The 27,089-nt window shown below is 44.7% G+C and overlaps 1 protein-coding gene across 2 annotated transcripts; it reads right to left on the reverse strand.

The window, feature by feature from the left end:
• Nucleotides 1-2,149: 2,149 nt before the first annotated feature.
• On the reverse strand, nucleotides 2,150-26,464 carry NPL (N-acetylneuraminate pyruvate lyase). 2 transcript variants are annotated; one of them, XM_040406814.1, is made up of 13 exons: nucleotides 26,393-26,462; nucleotides 23,971-24,030; nucleotides 23,734-23,805; nucleotides 20,441-20,514; nucleotides 17,483-17,570; nucleotides 16,441-16,498; nucleotides 15,256-15,331; nucleotides 11,450-11,542; nucleotides 10,134-10,276; nucleotides 9,981-10,027; nucleotides 6,023-6,107; nucleotides 5,252-5,291; nucleotides 2,150-2,793 (listed from the first exon to the last, which is right to left on the reverse strand). In XM_040406814.1, exons 1-13 carry the CDS (start codon nucleotides 26,428-26,430, stop codon nucleotides 2,648-2,650), a joined length of 1,020 nt encoding a protein of 339 aa, XP_040262748.1. In that variant the 5' UTR covers nucleotides 26,431-26,462; the 3' UTR covers nucleotides 2,150-2,647. The 2 variants fall into 2 exon arrangements, with proteins under 2 accessions (XP_040262748.1, XP_040262749.1); XM_040406815.1 differs by lacking the exons at nucleotides 2,150-2,793; nucleotides 5,252-5,291; nucleotides 6,023-6,107 and adding an exon at nucleotides 7,014-7,224 and having other exon boundaries at nucleotides 9,936-10,027; nucleotides 26,393-26,464.
• Between the last annotated feature and the right edge of the window lie 625 nt (nucleotides 26,465-27,089).

Here is a 27,089-nt window from a genome sequence, read left to right on the forward strand (position 1 = left end):
AGGGCAGTAATAATCTATATCTTAAATATAGAATCACTTACCCGATACTGTATTTTGGTGGATCCCACCTTCTGACACCAAACTGTCAGCGTTTTTTTCTCAGGCAGGTTTATGCTGGTATAAGATGAGGCATCAGACCTCCAACCCATGAATATTTCCCTGTGCAATAAATATCCGGTTTGCTTCTGATCAGGAGATACATTTCAACCGTGAGTCAACATAGGTTGTTAAATATCTGAAATCTTTATTTCCCAGCACATATTTATAGGGTTTATTGGGGGTGGGCGCATATTGTCTCTCAAGATCCAATTGGAACAATCCTGGTATTTCTTAGCAGGCCTTGGGAGACATGTTTGTCAAGATACAGTTGAAACTTTGTTAAACAATGCTGGTATCTGTTATATACAATACATTAAAGGGGTTATTTTACATTGAACAGGTTTTTCTCTACATGCTAATAAATTGAATAGGTTCTCAGTTCGTTGTCATTGTATGTGAGGGGAGATGTTAAATAGCCTTTTGTTCAGGGATGCTACTATTGTGTCCAGCACTGGCAGAGGGTGTGAGATATGTTAATTCGAGGCACTGCATTCCACAAGAGATGAGGCTTGTATAATATATGTCTAATCTGTGATGTATCAAAAGTAAGATTATGAAAAATCCCTTCCACCGCTGCAGGCACCCGCTGCATATACTTGATTTAATAGGTTTTACATTCATTGGTGGTGCAGTGGCCACAGCCCCTCCCCATCGGTGGCAGTGGCGTCAGTGAGGAGGGAGTGACTCCCTCCTTCTCCACTGTGCTAGTGAAGAGAACATGGCGCACGCTGAGAGCGGCGCATGCCATGCTCTTTAACCAATACTAGGCTGAGCAGCAGCGCAGCCTAGTATCGGTAAATAGTAAGACCCGGTATCATCTCTATCCGGGTCTGAAAGTATCGATTGGGTATCAATACCCGGTGCAACCCTAGAATGCACCCGCACGGAAAAACCTGAAACCCTGAACGCAACCACAGACAAAACTGACTGAACTTCACGGAACGCACCCTGGTGCAATCCTTATTGTTCGTGTGAAAGAGGCCAAAGGGAAGTGGTGCACAGTCGGGCATAGCTAGCCTAGCACATTATAATCTACACCTGGAAATGTAGATTATACCTGAAATCTACACCAGCTCCCTTGATGTTGTAGATGTCTGGTGTACGGACCTGCACTGAAGCTGCATTGTTTCTGGGCTGCATATCGCAGTTTAGACAGCACGATCTGCAGCCCACAAATGATAAATTTAGGTGCCTGCACGAACAACAGTTTCACCTGAAGGAGTGTTTCACTCCATCACCTTTAGGCCTCATGCACACAAATATATTTTCTTTCCAGGTCCGTTCCTTTGCGGACCGTATACGGAACCATTCATTTCAATGGGTCCACAAAAACAAAATATGGAAGTTACTCCGTGTGCATTCCGTTTCCGTATTTCCGTTCCGCCAAAAAAATAGAACATGTCCTATTATTGTCCGCATTACGGACAAGGATAGTACTGTTCTATCAGGGGCCAGCTGTTCCGTTCCGCAAAATACAGAATGCACACGGACGTTGTCCATATTTTTTGCGGATCTGTTTTTTTTTGCAGACCACAAAATACAAACCGTTGTGTGCATGAGGCCTTAGACCGGCAGATTGTCAGGAACAAGCATTTCTTGGAAAGTTTGTCCCCGATAATTTGCCTGACTAAAGGGCCATGTAAACCCACCCTTAACCGTTGAGAGCAATTATTTCTGCCAACCATGCAAATTCTAAATTCTATTCAAAATAGAAGTAAACAAGGTGTGAAAAAAAATCTTTATTACATTCTCTTTTTTTATATGGCCAGTTCATCTCATGCATTTTCCTAGTTAGTCAAATTCAAGTGCGGTGCCAGCCACAGATCAAGGCAGAGAGATACAAAAGTGCAAAAATACATATATCTTCAAAGTAATGACATTACAGCAGAAGTGTATTTCATAGAATAAGTCTAGGAAAATTGAAGCAAAGTATAACTAAGGCTGGGGGATTTTGCAAAAGAAAATTTAGGACGTTCACCATGCAGCATAATTAGCATGTTACTTTTATTGCATGGGGCAGTAGGATTATGGCAATACCACACAGGTTTAGTTTTTTTTTGTTTACTTCTTTTGCATAATAGCAGGTCTCATGCAAAAACAATAGTTATTTTATGTTGTCTCATTCCAGGGGTCAGAAGTTATTCATTTTTCCACCAATGTAGCTGTATAAGGGCTTATTTTTGCGGGACAAGATAGTTTCCTTGGTACCATTTTTGAAACTTATTCCAGTATATTTTGCAATTCATTCATAACTTCTATTAGAAATGATAAAGGAGTGGCACAACATAGAGACATAAGGATAGATGTTCCAGAACGGTTTTTACATAGGGAATGCATCCCTCCTTTCCACCATATTTTTTAAATGACACTTTCAAGGCCCTTACTTCTATACCTTCAGTTTCATTTTCTGTAAGTGGTGGTTAAAAAGTGTTATCTTCAGAAAATTAGTTTTAAAATTTGTGTTTGGCCTGTAAAGAACGTATGCAATTTTAGCAAAAATGACTTGCTGGTCGCAACCATTATACACTCAAGTCGTGCCAACGCTTCTTCATATAAGATTTAGCCTCTTCATTTCTTCTCTGATTATTTCTGGATGCTCTGGTTTGAAACCGGAGACCAGCGGTACTCTTGGAGGTCCAAGGTCAATTCCAGATACTGTAGACATGATGTGTTTAAATTCTGGTAATCCCCAGCCTTCAAAGAAGAAATGGAAAAAAAAAAAACTGAGGTATTCTCATGGACATCTGACTGGGGTAGTACAGACTTACAAAAACATGGCTGCCTTCTTTCAGAAACCATGCCACACTTGTCCATCGTTTGTGCCATTATTGCAGCTTAGGCCACTTTCTCGCGTTTGCCGCGGATCCGTCATGGATCTGCACAGACTGATCCGTTCAGATAATACAACCGTCTGCATCCATTAAGAAAGGATCCGTTTGTATCATCTTTAACATAGCGAAGACGGATCCGTCTTGAATACCACTGAAAGTAAATTGAGGACAGATCAGTTTTCTATGACACAATAGAAAACTGATCCGTCCCCCATTGACTTACATTGTGTGTCAGAACAGATCAGTTTGGCTCAGTTTCGTCAGATGGACACAAGAACGCTGCAGGCAGTGTTTTGGTGTCCGCCTCCAAAGCGGAATGGAGACTGAACGGAGGCAAACTGATGCATTCTGAGCGGATCCTTCTCCATTCAGAATGCATTAGGGCAAAACTGATCCGTTTTGGACCGCGTGTGAGAGCCCTGAACGGATCTCACAAACTGAAAACCAAAACACCAGTGTGAAAGTAGCCTTCGCTCCATTGAGATGAATAGGGCTGAGCTGCAGCACCACATACAACCTGTGGATAGGAGTGGCACCATTTTAAAAGAAAGAAGCCATGTTTTTCCAGTCCTTGATAACCGCTTACATTTCTTCCATCAGCACCCACATATTTCACCATCCCAGCCCACAAGGTCATATGATTTTATTGCAAACCTTCACAGGAAACATGGAAGGCAAAGATAGGTGTCACTATGGCGGTTCATGGTCATGACTGTCCAGTGCCTACAGGTGCCGGCTTATGGTGTTTGAATTAGGACTATTGGTCGTGTATATTGCCTCTATTAGATATTGCAAGTATTAACTTCGTTTTGCTATGTGAGCTGCTGCGAAGTTGTTCCCAATTGCTGAACAACTTCTACTATATAGTTGCACTGCTGACCTCACTTCCTTGGCTAAGCAGTTGGTCTCTACAGATCTTGCTGGGTCTCTCCAGCTTGCCAAGCTAAGATTTGTTTGTCTGTCTGTGTACCTACAGATGCCTGTTTCCTTGTTCCTGATCCTCTGCTGCTTGACCTGACCTGTGCCTGTTCACCGCACTTATCCTGTGCTGACTGCCCTCAACTTTGGATTGTTTCACAGATTAGCACAAACTCTTGTCAGCCTTGACCTCAGCCGGTTTCCTGACTACGTGTTTTGCCGTGCATGACACTGAGGGGTCTGATCCGCCTGGGGTCAGCAGCCAACCACACTGGGACTACTCCAAGAAGTTGCAGCATCATGGCTCTCCTCCAGCAAAGGTCAAATCCCTGTATAGGGCTTAAAAAGGTGAAAACCAGGGGACTGCCAGAATAAAATTCTCTCAGGACTGAACCAAAGTCAAACCAGTTGGTTGACACAGTGGATCCACATCCACTGCTTGTAAAAGTGGGAATGAGCTACAATACCACATGCGGCCTAAGGAAAAGAATGGTGCCGTTTCAGGAAAAAGGCAGACTCATTTTGGGAGATTTATCAAGACTGGCGTACCTTTGTGCTGGCATATGATGTGCCTAATTTATTAAGAGGCAGATTACTATTAAACTAGATGCACCTATGCCCTGACGTGCACCAGATACTGAAGTCTAGGACAACCAGGGGCTGGTGGGGACATCAGCTATAACTTACACCAGGCATAGTAAATCCAGCGGGCCACGCAAAGCCCCAAACCATTTTTTGCAGCACTTCAGAAAAGTGTCAAGAAGCCTAAAAAGTCACAAATTATGAAGCACATATGGCGTGTGCCACAATGTGCAACTTTACGCCATTATTATTTTCACATTTTTAACACCTAGTGGTTCTCAACCTTCAAGCCACCACCAATTTGAGTTTTAGATTTTTATTTGTTTATCAAGTAATATTATAATACAATCTTTAAAGGGGGTTTCTCACCATCGAATATTACGGTGTATCATTAGGATAGTCTGTGAGGGTCCAACCTTATGGAACCAACAGTCCAAAGAATGATGGGACCAAGGTCCCTTTGGCTTTTCTCCTGCACACACCAGCCACCCACTCAACAAAAAGTTCCCATACAGCTCTAGTAAAACGAACAAGCCCGTTTTAAGTTGGCAATACAATTCAGATAGCCATTGGCAGAGCTTTGAAAGCATGGCAAATTGTTCTTGTCCTTGAATCACTAAGGTGCACTCTGGTCCCTTCATACTGAAGATATTGTGGAGGTCTGAGCACTAGATCCGCCACTACTTACTATGGTAGGAATACTCTTTATGGGAAATTCTGATTTTAGGGTCATTTTAAATAATGTATATGCTAGACATATGAGGCCTTGGTTCTGTGCAGAGGAACACAGTTTAGTTATTCATACTTTAACAGTGACTTACCCTGGGCAAATACAAAAGCTATGAACTCCTGCATGGCGAACTGAAATAAAAAGAACAAGCAAAAATATATATGAACAAAATAATTATCAACATTTAAAAAAAAATTTGGTTATGAATTATATATTTTGGACATCACTCTCTTGATATGGCATCCGAAATTCACTAAAGTCTTAGAAAACCCTTTTAAACGGGTTATTTTGGATTTTTATATTGATCGCCTATCCTTAAGATAGGTCATTAATATCAGATCGGAGGGAGAATCAGCCTTCTGCTGGCGCTCAGGTGAGCGATAGGGCCTCCTCTCAGTTTACCAAGCACAGCGCCATACATTGGATTGTGTCTGTGCTTGGTATTGCAGCTCAGGTCTATTCGCTTGAATGGGACTGAGCTGCGTTTAGGCCAGGTGACCAATGAATGGGACGTCTGTGGCCTACGAAGAAGTCACAACTCTTACCGGAGTGCCAGCCCCTCTTCCAACAGTTGATCAGTGGGGGTGCTAGGAGTCGGAGCCCCACCAATCAGATATTGATGACCTATCCTGAGGATAAGCTATCGGTATTAAAATCCCGGACAAATCCTTTAATGGCACTGAGATGCAATTCCACACAATCCCTGTGAACAGGCGCTTTTTCAGGAAGCAGCCATTTTTTTTTTTTATCCTGGACAACCCCTTTTAAAATATAAGGAGCTTATACTTATTTACATGGTTCAGCCTTGAACAGCAAAGATACAGAAAACAGGAGGTGTCTGCCTATTGAGAGTTTAACACACCTGAATCTCCCTGGCTTTTTCTAGGTCTCCTTCCTCATACGCAGTCAGCATTGTATTGGTGGTTGCACCTAAGTAGTTGTATGTGCTGTGGAAAAAGTATTCATTTCCAGTGAACCCAGGAGGAAATAAAAAGGACAGCAAGTATAGACTGATGTATTAGAGACATTATAGGACAATTATGCTGCCGGAATAGTTTTGCAGTGACTTATTCCCCGGGGCGGACTGGCCATAGATCCTACAGGGAAATTTCACAGTGGGCAGATGCCGAGGAGGCTACCTGAGCCCTCCTCATGGCTGGTAAGTAATTATCTGACTCTCCCCTCCGGACTCCTGAAGTCAACTATATTGCCATCCTTAGGGTCCATTCACACGTCCGCAATTTCGTTCCGCATTTTGCGGAACGGAATTGCGGACCCATTCATTTCCGGGTCCGCAATTTCGTTCCCGAAAAAAATAGAACATGTCCTATTCTTGTCCGCAATTGCGAACAAGAATAGGAATTTTCTATTAAGTGCCGGCGATGTCCGTGTTTTGCGGATCCGCAACACACACAGATGTGCGAATGGACCCTAAGGCAACTGGAGTAGGAGAACAGAATGTGGCAGCTGGCCCTGGCCGCCGCAGAGGGGCAGCATCTTCTGGGGCATGGTTTTGTGATGCAGTGTGGTATTTGGCTCTGCTGGGGCCAGGGGCGGATTGGCCATAGACCCTACAGGGAAATTTCCTGTTGGGCCGGTGCCTAGGAGGGCCACTCCAGCCCTCCTCACAACCTGGGTACATAATGATCCGATTCTCTCCTACTCACCTGGCCAGCAGCCCTCCCGAATTCAACTGTATGGATATCCTCAGGACAGCGATATAGTTGAATACTGTGGCACAGGTGACAGTATTTTGTGCTGCACTGTGGAGGTACATTACTCTGCCCTATGGTATTGCTGGCCCTACTACTTCTGTTGTCCCTGTCCATTACGTTGCCTTTTTTCAGAATGGACCCGCCTGCAACATGGTGCCACTTTAAAATATTTTTTTCCAGGGCCACTTAGTTCCCAGTCCACCCCTGGCTGGGGTGTTATAATGAGAAGTCGCAATATGGTATTGCTGGCCCCCTCCCACTAGTGATGGCCCCACCTTCTGAGTGATATTAATGGGTTATCCTGAGGACACACCATCAATATCAAAATCCTGGACAACCCCTTTAAGGCCTCATGCACACAACAGTTTTTTTTTTACGGTCCGCAAAAATGGGGTCCGTAGGTCAGTGACCGTTTTTTCGTCCGTGGGTCTTCCTTGATTTTTGGAGGATCCACGGACATGAAAAAACTGTCGTTTTGGTGTCCGCCAGGCCGTGCGGAGCCAAACGGATCCGTCCTGAATTACAATGCAAGTCAATAGGGACGGCTCCGTTTGACGTTGACACAATATGGTGCAATTTCAAACGATCCGTCCCCCATTGACTTTCAATGTAAAGTCAGGAGTTAATATACCATCTGATCGGAGTTCTCCAATCCGATGGTATATTTTAACTTGAAGTGTCCCCATCACCATGGGAACGCCTCTATGTTAGAATATACTGTCGGATATGAGTTACATCGTGAACCTCATATCCGACAGTATATTCAACACAGAGGCGTTCCCATAGTGAGGGAGACGCTTCTAGTTAGAATATACTACACAAACTGTGTACATGACTGCCCCCTGCTGCCTGGCAGCCCCCGATCTCTTACAGGGGGCTGTGATCAGCACAATTAACCCTTCAGGTGCCGCACCTGAAGGGGTTAATTGTGCGTATCATAGCCCCCTGTAAGAGATCAGGGGCTGCCAGGCAGCAGGGGGCAGACCCCCCTCCCTCCCCAGTTTGAATATCATTGGTGGCCAGTGTGCGGCCTCCCCTCCGTCGCCCCCCCTCTATTGTAATATCACTGATGGCCAGTGTGCGGCCTCCCCCGCCCCCCCTCCATTGTAATATCACTGGGGGCCAGTGTGCGGCCTCCCCTCCCCCCCTCCGTCGGCCCCCCTCCCCCCCCTCTATTGTAATATCATTGGTGGCCAGTGGGCAGCCTCCCCTCTTCCCCCCCCCCCTCCGTCGCCCCCCCCCCTCTATTGTAATATCATTGGGGGCCAGTGTGCGGCCTCCCCTCCCCCCCTCTATTGTAATATCATTGGTGGCCAGTGGGCAGCCTCCCCTCTTCCCCCCCCCCCTCCATCGCCCCCCCCTCTATTGTAATATCATTGGGGGCCAGTGTGCGGCCTCCCCCGCCCCCCCTCCATTGTAATATCACTGGGGGCCAGTGTGCGGCCTCCCCTCCCCCGCCGTCGGCCCCCCTCCCCCCCCCCTCCATTGTAATATCACTGGGGGCCAGTGTGCGGCCTCCCCTCCGTCGGCCCCCCTCCCCCCCCCCTCCATTGTAATATCACTGGGGGCCAGTGTGCGGCCTCCCCTCCCCCCCTCCGTCGGCCCCCCTCCCCCTTCTATTGTAATATCATTGGTGGCCAGTGGGCAGCCTCCCCTCTTCCCCCCCCCTCCGTCGCCCCCCCCCCCCCTCTATTGTAATATCATTGGGGGCCAGTGTGCGGCCTCCCCTCCCCCGCCCCCCCCCCCTCCGTCGGCCCCCCTCTATTGTAATATCATTGGTGGCCAGTGGGCGGCCCCCCCCCCCCGATCATTGGTGGGAGCTGGGGCTCCGATCGGTGACCATGGCAACCAGGACGCTACTGCAGGCCTGGTTGCCATGGTTACTTAGCAATATTACAATATTAGAAGCATCACTTCATACTTACCTGCTGGCTTCTGCGATGTGTGTCCGGTTGGGAGCTCCTCCTACTGGTAAGTGACAGATCATTAAGCAATGCGCCGCACAGACCTGTCACTTACCAGTAGGAGGAGCTCCCGGCCGGACACACATCGCAGCAGCCAGCAGGTAAGTATGATGCTTCTAATATTGTAATATTGCTAAGTAACCATGGCAACCAGGCCTGCAGTAGCGTCCTGGTTGCCATGTTTACCGATCGGAGCCCAAGAGCGATTAAACTGGGACTCCGATCGGAATCTCCGCTGCCACCAATGATTGGGCGGGGGGGGGGGGGGGGGGGGGGAGGGGAGGCCGCACACTGGCCACCAATGAAATTACAATAGAGGGGGGCTGACGGAGGGGGGGGGGGGGGGGAGGTGAGGCCGCACACTGGCCACCAATGATATTAATACAATAGAGGGGGTGCGGGAGGCCGCACACTGGCCACCAATGATATTACAATAGGGGGGGGGGACGGGGGGGGACGGGCGCACACTGGCCACCAATGATATTCAAACTGGGGAGGGAGGGGGGTCTGCCTGCCCCTGCTGCCTGGCAGCCCCTGATCTCTTACAGGGGGCTGTGATCCGCACAATTAACCCCTTCAGGTGCAGCACCTGAGGGGTTAATTGTGCGGATCACAGCCCCCTGTAAGAGATCGGGTGCTGCCAGGCAGCAGTCATGTACACAGTTCTCAGTATATTCTAACTAGAAGCGTCCCCATCACTATGGGAACGCCTCTGTGTTAGAATATACTGTCGGATTTGAGTTTCACGAAGTGAAAACTCATCTCTGAAAAAGCTTTTATGCAGACGGATCTTCGGATCCGTCTGTATAAAAAGTAACCTACGGATCACGGATGCCAATCTTGTGTGCATCCGTGTTCTTTCACGGACCCATTGACTTGAATGGGTCCGTGAACCGTTGTCAGTCAAAAAAATAGGACAGGTCATATTTTTTTGACGGCCAGGAAACACGGATCACGGATGCGGCTGCAAAACGGTGCATTTTCCGATTTTTGCACGGACCCATTGAAAGTCAATGGGTCCGCGAAAAAAAAAAAAATGGAAAACGGCACAACGGCCACGGATGCACACAACGGTCGTGTGCATGAGGCCTAATGCTGTTCGGTTAGGTTAAAATAATAAATGAAGCTTGTTCTGCTTTACCTGCCCACCGCTCCATAAGCCCCAAATACCAAGCCTCCCAAAAGTTGCTGTGAAAAGAGACAAAGAAAATAGGAGCTTTGAGTAAATCCTGCCGACCTCCGTCACCTCATGTATTATGATGTCAATGAGGCGTTAGAATAATTAAACGCTTGCCTCGTCCACGCCGTACAGAAAGTCATGTTCTTTATATCTATGGATGCACAGACTGAAGTCAAAAAGGTTGGTGTCTGTGAACTTCACTCCTCGGAATGATGGGATGTGAGCTTTCATCCTGCCGGTCAGATCACTCACCCGAACTGTAGGAGACAAAATATCAATTTCTATTCATACTGTGTGGAAACGTAAAGGGGTTGTGCCATAACTGAAAATCACATATTGTACACGACAATCTCTTTCTAACAACACTAGAACCAGCCCTGTAACCTCACATGGATCCAGAGATCTCCCCATTCATTGCCCCAATTGTTCTGCTAGATTCTCTTCCGCCTGGCAGCTCAGGGAGTGTGTCCTTTCTGCTGCAGCTCTCTCCCTGTAACCACCACAGCTTCTAACAGAACATATGGCTGGTGGCAGTTGAAGATTTAAACTAAGCGTGTGCGACCAGCTTCGTGAGATGGACAAAAAAATAAATAAGGAAAACATACAGCAGGTGGCGCTATACAAATACATTTTATTTTTTGCGGGGCCACGGAACAGACATACAGATGTGGACAGGACACAGTGTGCTGTCTGCATGTTTTGCAGCCCAATTATAATTAATGGGACGGCATCCGATCAGAAAAAAAAAAATGCGGATCAGAAAGTAGGTATTGTTAGCTAGGTCAGTAGGCGTATCAGATGCAACTTTATGAAAAAGGCACAGAAATGGCGCAATCTCGGTCTAGAAGGGGGTGGCAGAAAAACTGGTCTAACATCTGTAGGCAAAAGTGTTCTCTTTACTGATGCTCCGCATTTATCAAATATTGCTGCAGATCAGGCAGTACAGATCTCCCCGCTACTCTCCTTCATCGGTCTCCTACTTCTTTCTAACAAATGTAATTTATGTCACCGAGAAATAGGATCGGACGGTATGGGGTTTGGTTGTTTAATCTGTAACCAGGTCAGCATAAGAGCTGTAAGCACAAAACGGCGGGAGATTTTTAACCAAAGTGGCTTAATTTTTTTTTTTTTTTACGTACATTACAAAACTGTTACAAACATGGAGATATCGCTTAGGTATTCCTTTAAGGGCTCATGCAGACGGCCGGGCCAGTATTGCGGCCCACAAACAGTGGGTCCGCAATATACGGGCACCGGTCGTTTGTGCACCCATTCAAGTGCAATCCGGAAGGTGCGGAACTTGTTCAAGTTGAATGGGTCGGGATCAGTCTGCGGAATCTGCACAGATGTTGCCCGTGCATTGGGGACTGCAAATTTCAGTTCCCAATTCACGGCCGCGTGCACGAGCCCTAAGGATGCGCCATACTCACATGTTACACCGGTGAGGCTTGGAATGTGGTAATAATAGAACGGGAGGCTTGGTGCAGCCGCAGCCACTTCTTTGAGGTACATGACTAGAGCATCTGTGGGGCAAAAATGTAATAAGTGGCAGAGAAATTCACAATTTACTAGCAGTCTAGTATATATCTTACACAACAACATTAAAGAAAAACCATAGAACAAAAATAAATAAACTGACATTTATCATTGGGGTACCCGTATCACCCTTTTCACACGAGCGAGTTTTCCATGCGGGTCCAATGCGTGAACGCATAGCACCCGCACTGAATCCTGACATATTCATTTCAATGGGGCTGTGAACATGCTGCGTTTTTCATGCAACGCAGAACTGATGCGTGAAAAAAAAATGCTCATGTTGTATATTCTGCGCTTTTCACGCAGCCCTGGCCCCACAGAAGTGAATGGGGCTTCAATGAAAAACGCATTGAATCTGGAAGCAAGTGCGGATGCGATGCATTTTTCACAGATGGTTGCTAAGAGATGTTGTTTGTAAACCTTCAGGGTTTTTTTTATCACGCGCGTGAAAAACGTATCAAAACGCATTGCACCCGTGTGGGAAAAAAACTGAACAACTGAATGCAATCGCAGACAAAACTGACTGAACTTGCTTGCAAAATGGTGCGAGTTTCACTGAACGCCTCCGGAGCCAATCCGTCAAGCTCGTGTGAAAAAGGCCTTAGGCCCCTTTCACACGGGCGAGTATGCTGCACGGATGCAATGCGTGAGGTGAACGCATTGCACCCGCACTGAATACCGACCCATTCATTTCTATGGGGCTGTTCACATGAGCGGTGATTTTCACGCATCACTTGTGCGTTGCGTGAAAATAGCAGCATGCTCTATATTCTGCGTTTTTCACGCAACACAGGCCCCATAGAAGTGAATGGGGTTGCGTGAAAATCGCAAGCGTCCGCAAGCAAGTGTGGATGTGGTGCGATTTTCACGCATGGTTGCTAGGAGACGATCGAGATGGAGACCTGATCATTATTATTTTCCCTTATAACATGGTTATAATAGCATTCTGAATACAGAATGCATAGTAAAACAGCGCTGGAGGGGTTAAAAATAATAATAATTTAACTCACCTTAGTCCACTTGATCGCGTAGCCGGCATCTCCTTCTGTCTCCTTTGCTGAACAGGACCTGTGGTGAGCATTCATTATAGGTCAAGGACCTTTGATGACGTCACTCCGGTCATCACATGATCTTTTACCATGGTGATGGATCATGTGATGACCGGAGTGACGTCATCAAAGGTCCTTTACCCAGGTCCTGACGAAAGAATACAGAAGGAGATGCCAGGCTGCGCTATCAAGTGGACTAAAAGGCGAGTTAAATTATTTTTTTACTTTTTTTAACCCCTCCAGCCCTATTGTACTATGCAGTCTGTATTCAGAATGCTATTATTTTCCCTTATAACCATGTTATAAGGGGAAATAATACAATCTACAGAACACCGATCCCAAGCCCGAACTTCTGTGAAGAAGTTCGGGTTTGGGTACCAAACATGCGTGATTTTTCTCACGAGAGTGCAAAATGCATTACAATGTTTTGCACTCGCGCGGAAAAATCGCGGGTGTTCCCGCAACGCACCCGCACATTTTCCCGCAACGCCCGTATGAAAGAGGCCTTAGAGTCCAGCTGATACTGCAAAGAGACCGAGAAGTGTTACTTGGGAAAGAATCCAAAATGGAAGCTTTGCAGACCATTCACGGACCATAATGTAATAAACAAATAGAGAAAGAATTCTGTCTCAATCTGTGTCAAATAGTTGGAGGACATCCCTTATGCCAGATTCATTATGTGTTTTTGGGGTTTTTTTTTGCACATCATTAGGAATTTGAAAAATGCCTAGAAAAGGGAGCGTGGCTAAGGCTACTTTCACACTAGCGTTTTTACTGGATGCGGCAGGGCTCAGCAAAAACGCTTCAGTTACTGATACTACATCCATCTGCATCAGTTATGAACGGATCCGGTTGTATTATCTGTAACATTGCCAAGACGGATCCATCATGAACTCCATTGAAAGTCAATGGGGGACGGATTCATTTTCTCTGACAGAATCCGCCGCCCGTCTTGCTTCGCCTCCCATGACGGAAAGCAAACCGCAGCATGCTGCGGTTTGCTCTCTGGTATGAGAACGCAACCAAACGGAATGGAAAGCATTTTGGAGCATTCCGTTCTGTTCAGTCCCCATTGACAATGAATGGGGACAAAACGGAAGCATTTTTTTCCGGTATTGAGACCCTATGACGAATCTCAATACCGGTAAATATTAACGCTAGTGTGAATGTAGCCTAAGACTAGTTCTGGAATGCACCAAATTTTAGGGCCCCCTTTATGTATATCTAGCAATCCAGTTTCGTTCCCCTCTGGCGTGAAGCAGACAACACCAGAACTGATCTCATAGCTTTCTATGGGATTGTTCTCATACGTCCGATGCATCAGTTATGCTGGATGTCAAATAGTGCTGAACAGAAAAACGCTGCATGCTCCGTTTTTCTGTCCGGCACTACCAGTGTATAGACACCGGACCTGTGCACTGAACTGCAGTTCACATATCAGTAGTGTCCAGCCCCTTGCATAAAACAACTGGCTGATCACAACTGATTTGAGGCCAGCCTTACAGGGCATCTGTCAGCAGTTTTGTACCTATGAAACTGGCTGACCGGTTGCCTTCAGCTGCCAAGTGCACATGTATCTGTGTTGGTCCCATGTTCCTATGTGCCCGCATTGCTGAGAAAAATGATGTTTTCATATATGCAAATGAGGCTCTAGGAGCAACGGGGGCGTTACCATTACACCTAGAGGCTCAGCTCTTTCTGCAACTGCCACAGCCTCTGCACTTTGATTGACAGGACCAGGCAGATGTTATGTTTTCACCGCCTGGTCCTGTAAGAGGGGGCAGCAGTTGCAGATAGCAGAGCGTCTCGAGTAACGGTAAGGCCCCCATTGCTCCTAGAAGCTTATTTGGACACGTTTAAACTTTTTTCTCAGCAATACGGGCACATATGTGCCTTCTGCATTTTTTGAAGCCCCATTAAAATAAATGGGTCCACATCCAATCTGCAAAAAGTGTGTGTGCATGAGGCCTTTGAGAGTGGAAAATGTCTAAGGCTACTTTCACACTCGCGTTTGGTGCGGATCCGTCATGGATCTGCTCAGACGGATCCGTTCAGATAATACAACCGTCTGCATCTGTTCAGAACGGATCCGTTTGTATTATCTTTAACATGGCCAAAACTGATGAGTCTTGAACACCATTGAAAGTCAATGGGGGACGGATCCGTTTTCTATTGTGCCAGATTGACTTACGTCGTGAGTCAGGACGGATCCGTTTGGCTCAGTTTCGTCAGACTGACACCAAAACGCTGCAAGCAGCATTTTGGTGTCCGCCTTTCAAAGCGGAATGGAGATGGAACGGAGCCAAACTGAAGCATTCTGAGCGGATCCTTATCCATTCAGAATGCATTAAGGGCAAAACTGATCCGTTTGGGGCCGCTTGTGAGAGCCCTGAACGGATTTCACAAGCGGACCCAGAAACGCCAGTGTGAAAGTAGCCTAACATGTCTAGTAACTACAGTGCATTTTCCGTCTGCCTGGTCTACGGGCAGTAATAACTCTGCCCCATTGACTAGACTTGTTGTATGTGGCTGGATATGGCTCTCCGCTTATAGAGAGGTCCTAACTACCACCCTCATTATCTCAAGACGTGCCAAAGAATCTATTCCTGTAATATCCATGAAGGATCAGCAGCCATCTCTCTATATACTACCTGGACAAGAAGGTTTCATGAATGAAGGGCTAACAGCAGAGATGGCATCAGCTCCACAGGAAGCAGCGTGAGCAGCCTGGTGAAGAACAACAATTATAGAGGAGCCGTCACCTCGCCTGACGTGTCCGCTTCAGTAAATACCGGCAGTTATTCCCCATAACATAAGAATTCTGCTTTCTTTCTTATAACATTACATGGTGCTGTTCCTCCGTTATTCCTACTGGAAATTTATGAATGGGTATTACCAGTTGGAGGCATGTCTCTACACTGTCCGAGCTGGACAGTGTAGGGGCACACCCTTTTGACAAAAGGGGAATGGTAGCACCCAACTGTCAATTTATTGATACATTTCTAGGAGGAATAAGAGACAGATATGAGGGAACATGCGTTAGAATTCTCATGTGGGGTGCAAGTATTTATTATTAAAACTGACATGTCAGGAGAGGCGACAGGTCCTCTTTGAAGTTATGATGGTCTTATTCCAACTATCCAAAAACTAAGAAGATGTAGAAGAGGTAGGAGGAGAAGACATGAGTAAAATAAACTCCTTTATTGTGATGTGTACACCTACTTCAGACCTGGACATGGTCATGGCATTAGTGAATTCTTCTACATGTAGTAAATCTTAGTACATTCAGCGTTAGGGTACTTTCACACTAGAGTTTCTATTTTCCGGTATTGAGATCAGTCATAGGGGGCTCAATACCGGAAAAAAACGCTTCCGTTTTGTCCCCATTCATTGTCAATGGGGACAAAACTGAACTGAACAGAGTGCTCCAAAATGCATTCCGTTCCATTTAGTTGCGTTCTCATAATGGAGAGCAAACTGCAACATGTTGTAGTTGGCTTTCAATCCTGGGATACGGAGCAAGACGGATCCGGCATGACCCCCAATGCAAGTCAACGGGGATGGATCTGTTTTCTCTGACACAATAGAAAACGGATCCATCCCCTATTGACTTTCAGTGGAGTTCATGACGGATCCGTCTTGGCTATGTTAAAGATAATCCAAACGGATCCGTTCATAACAGACGAAGATGATTGTATTATCAGTAACAGAAGCGTTTTTTGCTGAACCCTGCCGGATCCAGCAAAAAACGCTAGTGTGAAAGTAGCCTTAGAGCGCATTCCTATATCTGTGGGGGCGCCAAGTTATTCTGGAAACCACACATCACAAACACTCACCAAATCTTTGGCGTCCTCCAGGCTCAGACAACCAACATGTACAACTACATTGTCCATCCTGTAAAAGGAGAGGAAACTAAGTGACCATGGCCCTAATTACTGTATATGTTTACTTCTGAAGAATGGGAGTCTTTCAGTAGTTTTTGACCATGCTAAGCTGCTGACAGCATTAATTTGGTGATAGGGGCAGCAGGACAAATATACCTTTTGAGGAGCTTTTATTATCAGGAGTATAGACAATATGAACTTTTATTCTGCTACTGCAATGAAGCAGGTCAATGCAGAAAGCACTTCACAGTGAAGCTCATCCAGGTTCAGACTGGCCCACAGGGGTACAGGCGAATCCCCCGGTGGGCCCCTGAGCAGGGTGGGCCGCTTTTCTTCCACTTTCTGCAAAAATGGCACAAAGCACAGTAGACTTACTGCACTACATATAGATAGGCAGCGTACAGCACCTCAACCAGCCTAAGTTCATATAAAAAATAGGTAGAATATTTAAAAAACTACCCAGTTTATTATTATAGACACGTTCATGTGGCTGAGATAACTTTTAGGTACAGCGGCAGGACAGCCAGTATCACCCTTTCCCAGGGACCTGCCTTTTCAACGTTGCTGCTGTCTACTGCTGTGGGAGCAGGTAATATTTGGATGTATCCGTATGGTGGGCCCCCAAAATAAATTTTACTGGTGGGCCCTAGACAGCCCAGTCTGACACTGCTTGGGCAGGGGCAGGGGCAGGAGCAGAACCTGGTAGAATAAAACTGCATAGTCACACTACTCCTGATGATAAAAACCTCCACAAAAGCTATGTTTATACTGCTTTCCCCAGTTCCTATCTAGTGCCGTCAAAAGTTTAGCACAATCAGAACTGCTGACAGACTCCCTTTAAGTAAAAAAAAACAACTAATTGACCCTAGTAAAATATAGATTTACATGTATATCTGACATTTACTCTGACATGACTGAATTGAATATATTAGGAATTTGCTTAAGTCAATGTAAAATCTTCTCTACAGCTTCACCCTCAGCCTGTATTACTCACTTGCCTCTGGCATGCTTCACCCACTCCTCAGTAAGCCTCTTTCTCTCCTGGACACTGAGAGACATCCCTTCTCCTGTTGTCCCATTGACTGTAGAACATGCAAAGTCATACAATGATAAAATAAATTAATTAAATTATCGATAACCTAGAGTTTCCTCATATGGGGTCATTTAAGGAAGGTCACATCAGATTTCATCTATACCCAATTATAACCACAATCAGATACTCTCAATGTGAATTCTGTGCAATCCCATCCTACAGGATGCAGTAATGTCAGCGACGCAGATTGCTGGATGGCGTCATGTATGTAAAACAGTCTGCTGTATTTTGGCTAATCTAACAGTTTATTAGTTGCTGTGAGTGCTGTGAACTGCACATCCAGTGTATTCATGAGCAGCAGGCTCCCCCTACAGTCCCTCTGCTGATTGTGCATAAAGCGAAATCTGTCAATAATGGATTTTCCCTTTATGTTCAAAACTTCTATTTTGGGCCTTTAAAGGCCATGTACAGTTAGGGCCATATATATTTAGACACTGACAAATTTAGTTTTTTCCCTGTTTACTAAAACATATTCAAGTTATAGTTATATAATGGACAAAGTCCAGACTTTTAGCTTTCATTTGAGGGTATCCACATTAAAATTGGATGAAGGGTTTAGGAGTTTCAGCTCCTTTACATGTGGCACCCTGTTTTTAAAGGGACCAAAAGTAATTGGACAAAGACTTGACTCAAAGACCAGGTGTGGGCAATTCCTTTATTTCATTCTCAATTAAGCACATAAAAGGCCTGGAGTTGATTTGAGGTGTTGTGCTTGCATTTTGAAGATTTTGCTGAGAACTAAAACATGCAGTCAAAGGAGCTATCCACGCAGTTGAAAACAGAAAAAAAAAAAAAAAAAAAGGAAAAAATTGCTACACTGTTAGGAGTGGCAAAATCTACAGTTTGGTTCATCCTGACAGAAAGAAAGCACTGGTGACCTCAACACTGCAAAAAGACCTGGACGCCCCCGGAAGACAACAGTGGTGGATGATCGCAGTATAATTACCATGGTGAAGAGAAACCCCTTCAGAACAGCCAACCAAGTGAACCACACTATCAAGGATATAGGCGTATCAATATCCAAATCTACCATAAAGAGAAGACTGTATGAAAGTAAATACAGAGGGTTCACTGCACGGTGCAAGCCACTCCTAAGCCTCAAGAATAAGAAGGCTAGATTGGACTTTGCTAAACAACATCTTAAAAAACCAGCACACTTCTGGAAGAACATTCTTTGGACAGATGAAACCAAGATCAACCTCAACCAGAATGATGGAAAGAAAAAAGTATGGTGAAGGCATAGTACAGTTCATGATCCAAAGCATACCACATAATCTGTAAAACACGGCGGAGGCAGTGTAATGGCTTGGGCATGCATGGGGTCCCTAGTGTTTATTGATGATGTGACACAGGACAGAAGCAGCCGGATGAATTCTGGGGTTTTCAGAGACAGTGTTGTGCTCAAATCCAGCCAAACTGAGTGGTCGGAGTTTCATAACACAGATGGACAATGACCCAAAACAAAGCCAAAGCAACCCAGGAGTTTTTTAAAGCAAAGAAGTGAAATATTCTTGAATAGCAGAGTCAGTCACCGGATCTGAACCCAATAGAGCAAATCACAAACAGCAACTAAAAAAAACGCTGCAGTAAAGGCCTGACAAAGCATTAAAAAGGAGGAAACAGCATCTGGTGATATCCATGAGTTCAATACTTAAGGCAGTCATTGTCAACAAATTAACATTTTAGTTACAATTATTTAATTTGTCCAATCATTTTTGAGCCCCTAAAATCAAGGGATAGAGTTTAAAAAAAATGCTTTAGTTCCTAATTTTTATGCAATCATTTTGTTCAACCCACTGAATTAAAGCTGAAAGTCTAAACTTCAACTGCATCTGAATTGTTTTGTTCAAAAACCATTGGGGTAATGTACAGAACAAAAAATTTGTACAAAATGTTGTCTCTGTCCAAATATACATGCACCTAGCTGTATACTTTCGGAGCCAATTTTTGTTCATCGTTTCATTTTACTCATTTTTGGCTAACAATCATTTTCAATTGGCCTTTATTAAAAATATTGTGCCATTCTGTCACAAAGGGTTAACTGTTTCTAACTGCGTGACAGATACTTTCACTTTGTGGCGGTCATCTAATAAACCTAATCTCTAAATTTACTAAGAGGTCATAAACACTTATTTAAGGTCACATGCTTATAACCAAGATAAGAACTGAGCTATAATGGGCGTTTATAATGTCAGAGAGCAGAGATAAGGAGCCTGTCAGCTCCCTAACTGACGGAAAAGAAAATACACAGGCAGCCATCTCTGTACACACAAAATAATTCCATATTTTTTAATAAATACCAATTGAAAAAAATGATTTTTAGCTCAAAATAAGAACAATGCAATAAGTTAAAAAAAAAATTCCCCCAAAAGGTGTACATAGCCTTTAAAACTTTTTGGAGTACTATTACACTTCTTATTAAAGGGTTGTGCAGCCTTTTAAAGTGATGGCCAATTCTCAGAATACTACATCTCTATCTGATCGGTGGGGGTTTGGCCTCTCGTACCCTTGATGATCCCCTGTTCAGGTGTAGCTCTGTTGCTTAAAGTTGGTGCTGGAGATACCGAGCATGGTCAACATTTTTGTAGACCGCATTCAAGCATTTATCACTGCAGCGCTGCGTCCACTGACTTCAGTGGGAGCAGCGCTGCCCGCTACAATGTTGATGGTGCAGTGTAGTTCTGCTGATGTAGCTACACCCTAACAGCTGATCAGCAGAAGTGCACAGTGTCGGATCCCCACCGATCAACTGATCATGAAGAAAAAGCTGGACAACCCCTTCAAGAATTTAGGCCGGAAGTTTGCATCAAGGGAATGGCTTTTGGGACTTGGCAAAAAGTTTAATTTGTAGAAACTCACCAAATATATTCTTAACTTTCTGCTTATGTACCAAGTAATCTACATATTGTTGGATGATGGGGAGATTGACCGCACTGTAAAGAGGAAAGAAAAATGTTGCCATATGGATCCAATTCCATCCATTTTGCAGCTAAACAGCAGAATGATGTGTTATTTCTTGAATATATCTGAAGAGACTCCAGGGTTGTCACATCATGTAAATACTCCTGTTGACTATTTTTCTCAGCACAGAACCCCTGAGGCTTAACTGTAGAGACCCAGTGCTTGTGGGGATCCAGAAATCATCATATACCACAGAAATAGTATGGGCTTGGTGTAAGAAAAATACAGCATAGACTTGTGGCTTTTCCCCAGTGGCATACCTTCATTGTAGGCAGACCATGCGACTGCTATGTGGCCCAGGGGGCCCAAAGCTGGCATCCTTCCTCTTCTCCAGGCAACAATGTTTTTTCATGTAGTAGCCACTAGGTGGAGCTCAGTTCAAAGAGATCAATGGTAAGTATATAAGCTCCCATGCACTGAGCTCCCCCTGGTGGTGGCTGCAGGTGAACAGCTTTGTGATAGAGGAGAAGCAGATATATCAGTGTATATAGTGAGAAATATGGTGCTCAGAATGAGCACGCCATAGTTGTAAAGCACCTGTTCTACTTTTTTCCGTCATAGAAGTGAGATTAAGTGAATAAGGTGGAGGGCAAGGTTTTAATTACTATTTTTTCCTTAAAATTTCTTCCACTTAAAAGAAAAAAAAAAAAAAAGTGGACATTTTTCACAGAACTGGGGCATTGGGGGCTTGCATTATGTGTTGTTTGGGAGGGATTGACACACACATATTGGGACATTTGATGATGTGGGAAGCCCATAGCACAGGGATGGCCAACCTGAGGCTCTTCAGCTGCTGCAAAACTACAACTCCCAGCATGCCCACTCTGCCTACAGCTATCAGTTATTACATTTTACAATTTTCTTGCATTATGAATTAACAGTAACAGCACTTTCCATCTGCTTTGGTGCCTTTAGATGTAGCTTATTACAAACACTCAAAATCAGTTACCAATAGTTTTACTAGCACAGCTGATTAAAGGAAACCCGTCACTGGGATTTTGGGTATAGAGCTGAGGACATGGGTTGCTAGATGGCCGCTAGCACATCCGCAATATCCATTCCCCATAGCTCTGTGTGCTTCTATTGTGTAAAAAACCTGATTTGATACATATGCAAATTAACCTGAGATGTGTCCTGTACGTGAGATGAGTCAGGGACAGGACTCATCTCAGGTTAATTTGCATATGTATCAAATCGTGGGTTTTTTTACACAATAAAAGCACACAGAGCTATGGGGACTGGGTATTGCAGATGTGCTAGCGGCCATCTAGCAACCCATGTCCTCAGCTGTATACCCAAAATCCCAGTGACTGGTTCCCTTTAAAGGAGAACCACTGACCCAAGAGCCACATGCTTTCCACAAGGGTGGCAGGAGAGGTGAACAGCAGCCCCTAAACACTAGTTTTTATAGATTTGCATTAATGCTATGGACACCTTTCACAAGGTAAAAAAAAAAAAAATGCTTACAAACACTAGTGGTTACTAATGTTGACTACGTTTCAGTGTGCAATCTTCATTCCATCATTCATGGGGAGATCCCTGAAGCTCAGTTTCAACCACCATCTACTTCAGACGTATCTCATGTGTTTGTGTCCCTCCCAGTAATACCTGATGGATTTTAGATCTGGGTCCAGGATGCTGCGGTCTTCACTTGATCTCATGTATGAGAACAGCTTCATTCCTGTACTGCTTTCTGCTTCTACTGCTGATGAGGGACATTGATGCAAAAAAAAAAATTGGTTCTCACATGAGCGTTTTACAGCGCGTACGAACGCGCTGTAAAACGCCTTACGCCCCAAGAAGTACAGGAGCCTCTTTGGGGCGTATTGTCGCGCGTATTGTGGCAGTTTTTCATTGGATGCTTCTGTGGTTAATCACACAAACGCGCGTACTACGTGCGTTTCCAAAATACAAAAAAGCCCCAAAAAACGCCTCAAAAACTCCTGTAAAAAGCGCTTATCGAAAACGCTCAGGTGTGAACCCAGCCTCAGGCACACTCGTTTTTCACGGATCTGTTCCGTATCTGAGGTTTTTTTTCCTCTCTGATTTAAGTCCTCTTCCGTTCCGTTATACAAAACATATCCGTATGGTTTCCGTATGCGATCCGTTTTTTGCGGATCGGAAACAGTAACTTATTAATCACCAAACACATGAGCAATATGGGCTGGGCATAGTATTTCTACAGTATGGATCCGCAAAATACGGATGCGTTTCGTGTGCGTTCCGTATTTTTTGCGGACCCATTGACTTGAATGGGGCCTTGGACCGTGATATGCGGACAATAATAGGACGTGCACTACTTTTTTGCTGAACGGAAATACAGAAATGAAATGCACACGGAGTAGAGAAAATAAAAAGAAGCCAGTCGCACTCCAGTAGAATCAAGGAATCAACGTGGTTTATTCACCCAGTGTCAAATCGCTACACACGGTTTTTGCGGACCCGTTGAAGTGAATAGTTCCGCATACGGTCCACAAAAAAAACGGAAGCGAAAAGATACGTTCGTGTGCATGAGCCCTAACACTGAGAGAAGGTGGTGGAAGAGCAAAGAGCTGAGATAGCCAGGCACAGTGTGCCCAATCTGTGTCAGAAGCAAAAGAAGGACGCAGATACAGTTGAAATCAGGACAGGCGGTAGCCTCCCCTGGGACGTTTGGGTGGCATACGGATACTTTTCTATTTTTATTACCAACTGCATGCTGCCCCCAGAAGGGGCGCGTTGGATCTCTCAGCATAGAGCTCCACCTAGTGGTAGCTGCAGACAGCATTTCATTTTATGGCTGTGGAGGGAATCATGGGGTTTAGAGCTCTGTGGCAATAAAACAAATCACAAAAAGATGTTTGGACCCATTTAGAGCAATAAAAAAAAAAAAAAAGAAAATGAAAAAAAGGAAACTATAGGTTGATGTTTCTGTAGGTCATGCAAGAAATTAAGAAATTCCCCAAAAGACACCACCAAGTGCCGTCAAGTGTTTGAATATGCTAGATCAGGGATCAGCAACCTCAGGCACTCCAGCCGTTCTGAAACTACAACTCCCAGAATCATCCTCTCACTTCCATGGGAGTTACAACAACAGCCAAGTAAGTGTGCATGCTGGGAGTTGTAGTTTCACGGCAGCTGGAGTGTCGAAGGTTGCTGGTCCCATCTACGTGCAGTCTTGGGTGAATAACACTTTTGAATTGGACACTTACCTGTTCAGAGTCATTGGCGTGAAGGTGGCAGCTACAAGGCCCTTCAGTCTCTTTCCATCAGACGCCATTATTCTGTTAAAGGGGGGAGGGGGGGGTTGAAATTTGTTATAAAATGATGACAACGGAAAGTACATACATGTGCACAAACCAAGGCATGAAAACAAAAGCCTGTGTATATGCATTGTCGCCATTTGAAGGGCAAATCACGGCACCGACAGCTTGAAATATGTGACTTACCTCTGGGTGGAAATAACGGGTTTACTCGTAGAACTGCGAAATGGATGATGAGTAACCAGCCTGTGTGCAGAGGACGGGAGGTTAGTGGAGCATGGCTTTCACGTCCAGTTCAGTGGTTGGACTGAATGGTAAAGGGTCACGAAGGGCGGCTGAACAGGATACAGATATGCTGAGACGGCACAATTACATCCTTCTCTCTAGAAACCACGTACTGCAGCATAAATACTGGTGACATAACAGGATTTGATTGAAATGATCCTGACAAAGCGTTTTTTTTTTTTTTTAATACAGATCCCACAACTTGGCCGCACCCGTGGTGGTGATGGGACATACCCGATCCTGGCCACGGCAGTCAAGTTCCATCGCAGCCCCAGCAGCTCAAAGTCCTGATTCTCCCTGCATAAACATCCATTTTGATGCAGGTCATGTGACTGCTGCAGTCAATCACTGGCAGCAGTGGGAATCATGTAAGTATGATCACCACTGTGGCCACACCGTGGGTTTTGTAAAAAGACAAAACATTATAAGGGTATGTTCACACGGAGTATTTCCTGTGCTGAAAAAAATAAAAAATAAAACCTGATGTGGAATCAGCATCAGTTTTTCTTTTTGGATGCGTTTTTTCAATGTGAATCTGACATGTATCTTCTTTCCTGCTCATTTGCAATGGGAATTCTGGACGCGGAATCTGCATCAAGTATGGACAGGGCACTTTTTTTTTTTTTCCCCAGTGGGTTTTTTAAAATCTACCAGCATGAAAAAAAAAAAAAAACTTTATGTTTTAACACACGGATTCCCCATTGAAATCCATGGGGAATTTCTGCATGCATTTTTGGTGTGGAGTTTAGGCGCGAAATCCACTCCAAAAACCCTCCATATGAACATACCCTAAGGGTCCATTCACACGTCCGCAATTTCGTTCCTCATTTTGCGGAACGGAATTGCGGACCCATTCATTTCTATGGGGCAGCCCGATGAGCTGCCCGGACACGGAATTGCGTACCCGCACTTCCGGGTACGCAATTCCGTTCCCAAAAAAAAAATAGAGTTAGTGTTTATAGTCAGAGATAAGATGTCTCCTGTGCTCCCCAGATGGCAGAAAAGCGAGAAAATCCACGGGCAGCTACTACAGCATGTCAGCTCTGTACAGAAATAAAGGTTCTATATTTTTAATAAAGACAAATTGAAAAAATGATTTTTAGCTTAAAATAAGTACAATGCAATAATAAAATAAAATGGCCCCCAAAAGGTGTTTATAGCCTTTAAGGGTTGTCCAGGGTTAGAAAAACAACTGCTTTCTTCCATAAACAGCGCCAGCCTCTGTTTACAGGCTGTGCACGGTATTGCAACCTTGCCCCATTGACTCCATTGGACTTGGGATGCAATACAGGACACAATCCATGGACAGGGATGTTTTTGGAAGATAGCAGCCACACATACTGCAAAGCAAAAAAAAAAACAAAAAAAAAAAACACTGCAGATTTCACCATAAATTCCAGAGCGTCTATTTAATAAATAAAAAAAATGCACGTACTGCATAAGCGGTGTAGTTGAGCCCGCATTTGCAGCATGTGGATGAGATTTGCTCCAGTCACTTCGCTGCTACTGTAGTACCACGCAGATTTTCCACTGCAAATCTGAACACAAATCTGCAGCGCTTCTGCTGCGTGTGAATATACCTATACGTTTCATATTGCAACATTTTTATACAACAGATCCCCCAGTATTAACAGCTACCTCATCACACTTTCAGCAGTAACACCCTCGTGTTTTTTGGATTAGGGTACTTTCACACTAGCGTTTTTCTTTTCCGGCGCGGAGTTCCGTCCTAGGGGCTCAAATCCGGAAAAGAACTGATCAGTTTTATCCCCATGCATTCTGAATGGAGAGTCAGTCCTTCAGGATGCATCAGGATGTCTTCAGTTCAGTCTTTTTAGAAAAACGTAGCATGCAGTATTTTTACCTCCGGCCAAAAAGCCTGAACACTTTGACTGAACGCCAGATCAGGTCTTTTTCCCATTGACTTGCATTAACGCCGGATCTGGCACTGTGTGTTCAGTCAAAACGGTTCCGGCTTTTGCATGTTAAACCCGAAAAATGTGAAAAAAAAGTTAAAGTCCATAAATGGCGGATCCGTTTTTTCCAATGCATTTTTGATTGTGATCAAAATCCTGGTCAGGATTCAAATGTAATCCGTTTTCACACGTTTTTCCGGATCCGGCGGGCAGTTCCGGTGTCGGAATTGAACGCCGGATTAAAACAACGCTAGTGTGAAAGTAGCCTTAGTGCAGCTTCCAGATGTCGATCATACTTTTAGAACAAATCAGTCACGTCATAATATTATTTTAGTCGAAAATCCATTTAAATCCAGACTTTGCTGAAATCCATCATCACTCCCCAGCATTTCCCACATGTACCGTACCTTGCTGGCAGCCTCTGCACTCTGATGTGCTCATTCATGGAACTGAGCTATATATATACTAGGAGCACATGACCACTGCCTGCTGCATGCTGGGACGTGTAGTCCTCCAGCTCCTTGTTATTAGGCTCTGTGTATGACATAAATTATACCGCCCTCCCCTGTGTGGTGTGTGGGAGGATGTATGCCTCTATAGAGGCGCCCACAACCTGTGCACAAGTTGTCTGATGACTGCCTGACCAGACCTAACCACATACTAGTCCTCCTCAGACTACAACTCCCACAAGTCTGTGCACTGATCAGCTGATCTTCTGCTGCATCATGTGACCCGTCTGATCACAGGACTGCCCACAATAAGAGAAACCTGACATAGGGTTTTCTTAGGGAAGTGGACAAAAAAGAAACTTGCTGATTATTGCTGTTTACCTGACACCGTCTTACTGTGTGCATGATCTATGTGTAATGTCGTAAAGCCTTCTATTCTCCCATATGTGATCATAAGGTATACACATAGGGGGTCATTTATCAAACTGGTGTAAAGTAGAACTGGCTTAGTTCCCCATAGTAACCAGATTCCTCCTTTCATTTTCCAAAGGAGTTGTCCAAAATGAAAGGTGGAATCTAATTGGTTGCTATGGGCAACTAAACCAGTTCTACTTTACACCAGTTTGATAAATGACCCCCCATAATATAAAGAATC

This window comes from Bufo bufo, chromosome 9 (genome assembly GCF_905171765.1).
Source record: "Bufo bufo chromosome 9, aBufBuf1.1, whole genome shotgun sequence".
In the NCBI taxonomy this organism is placed as follows: domain Eukaryota; kingdom Metazoa; phylum Chordata; class Amphibia; order Anura; family Bufonidae; genus Bufo; species Bufo bufo.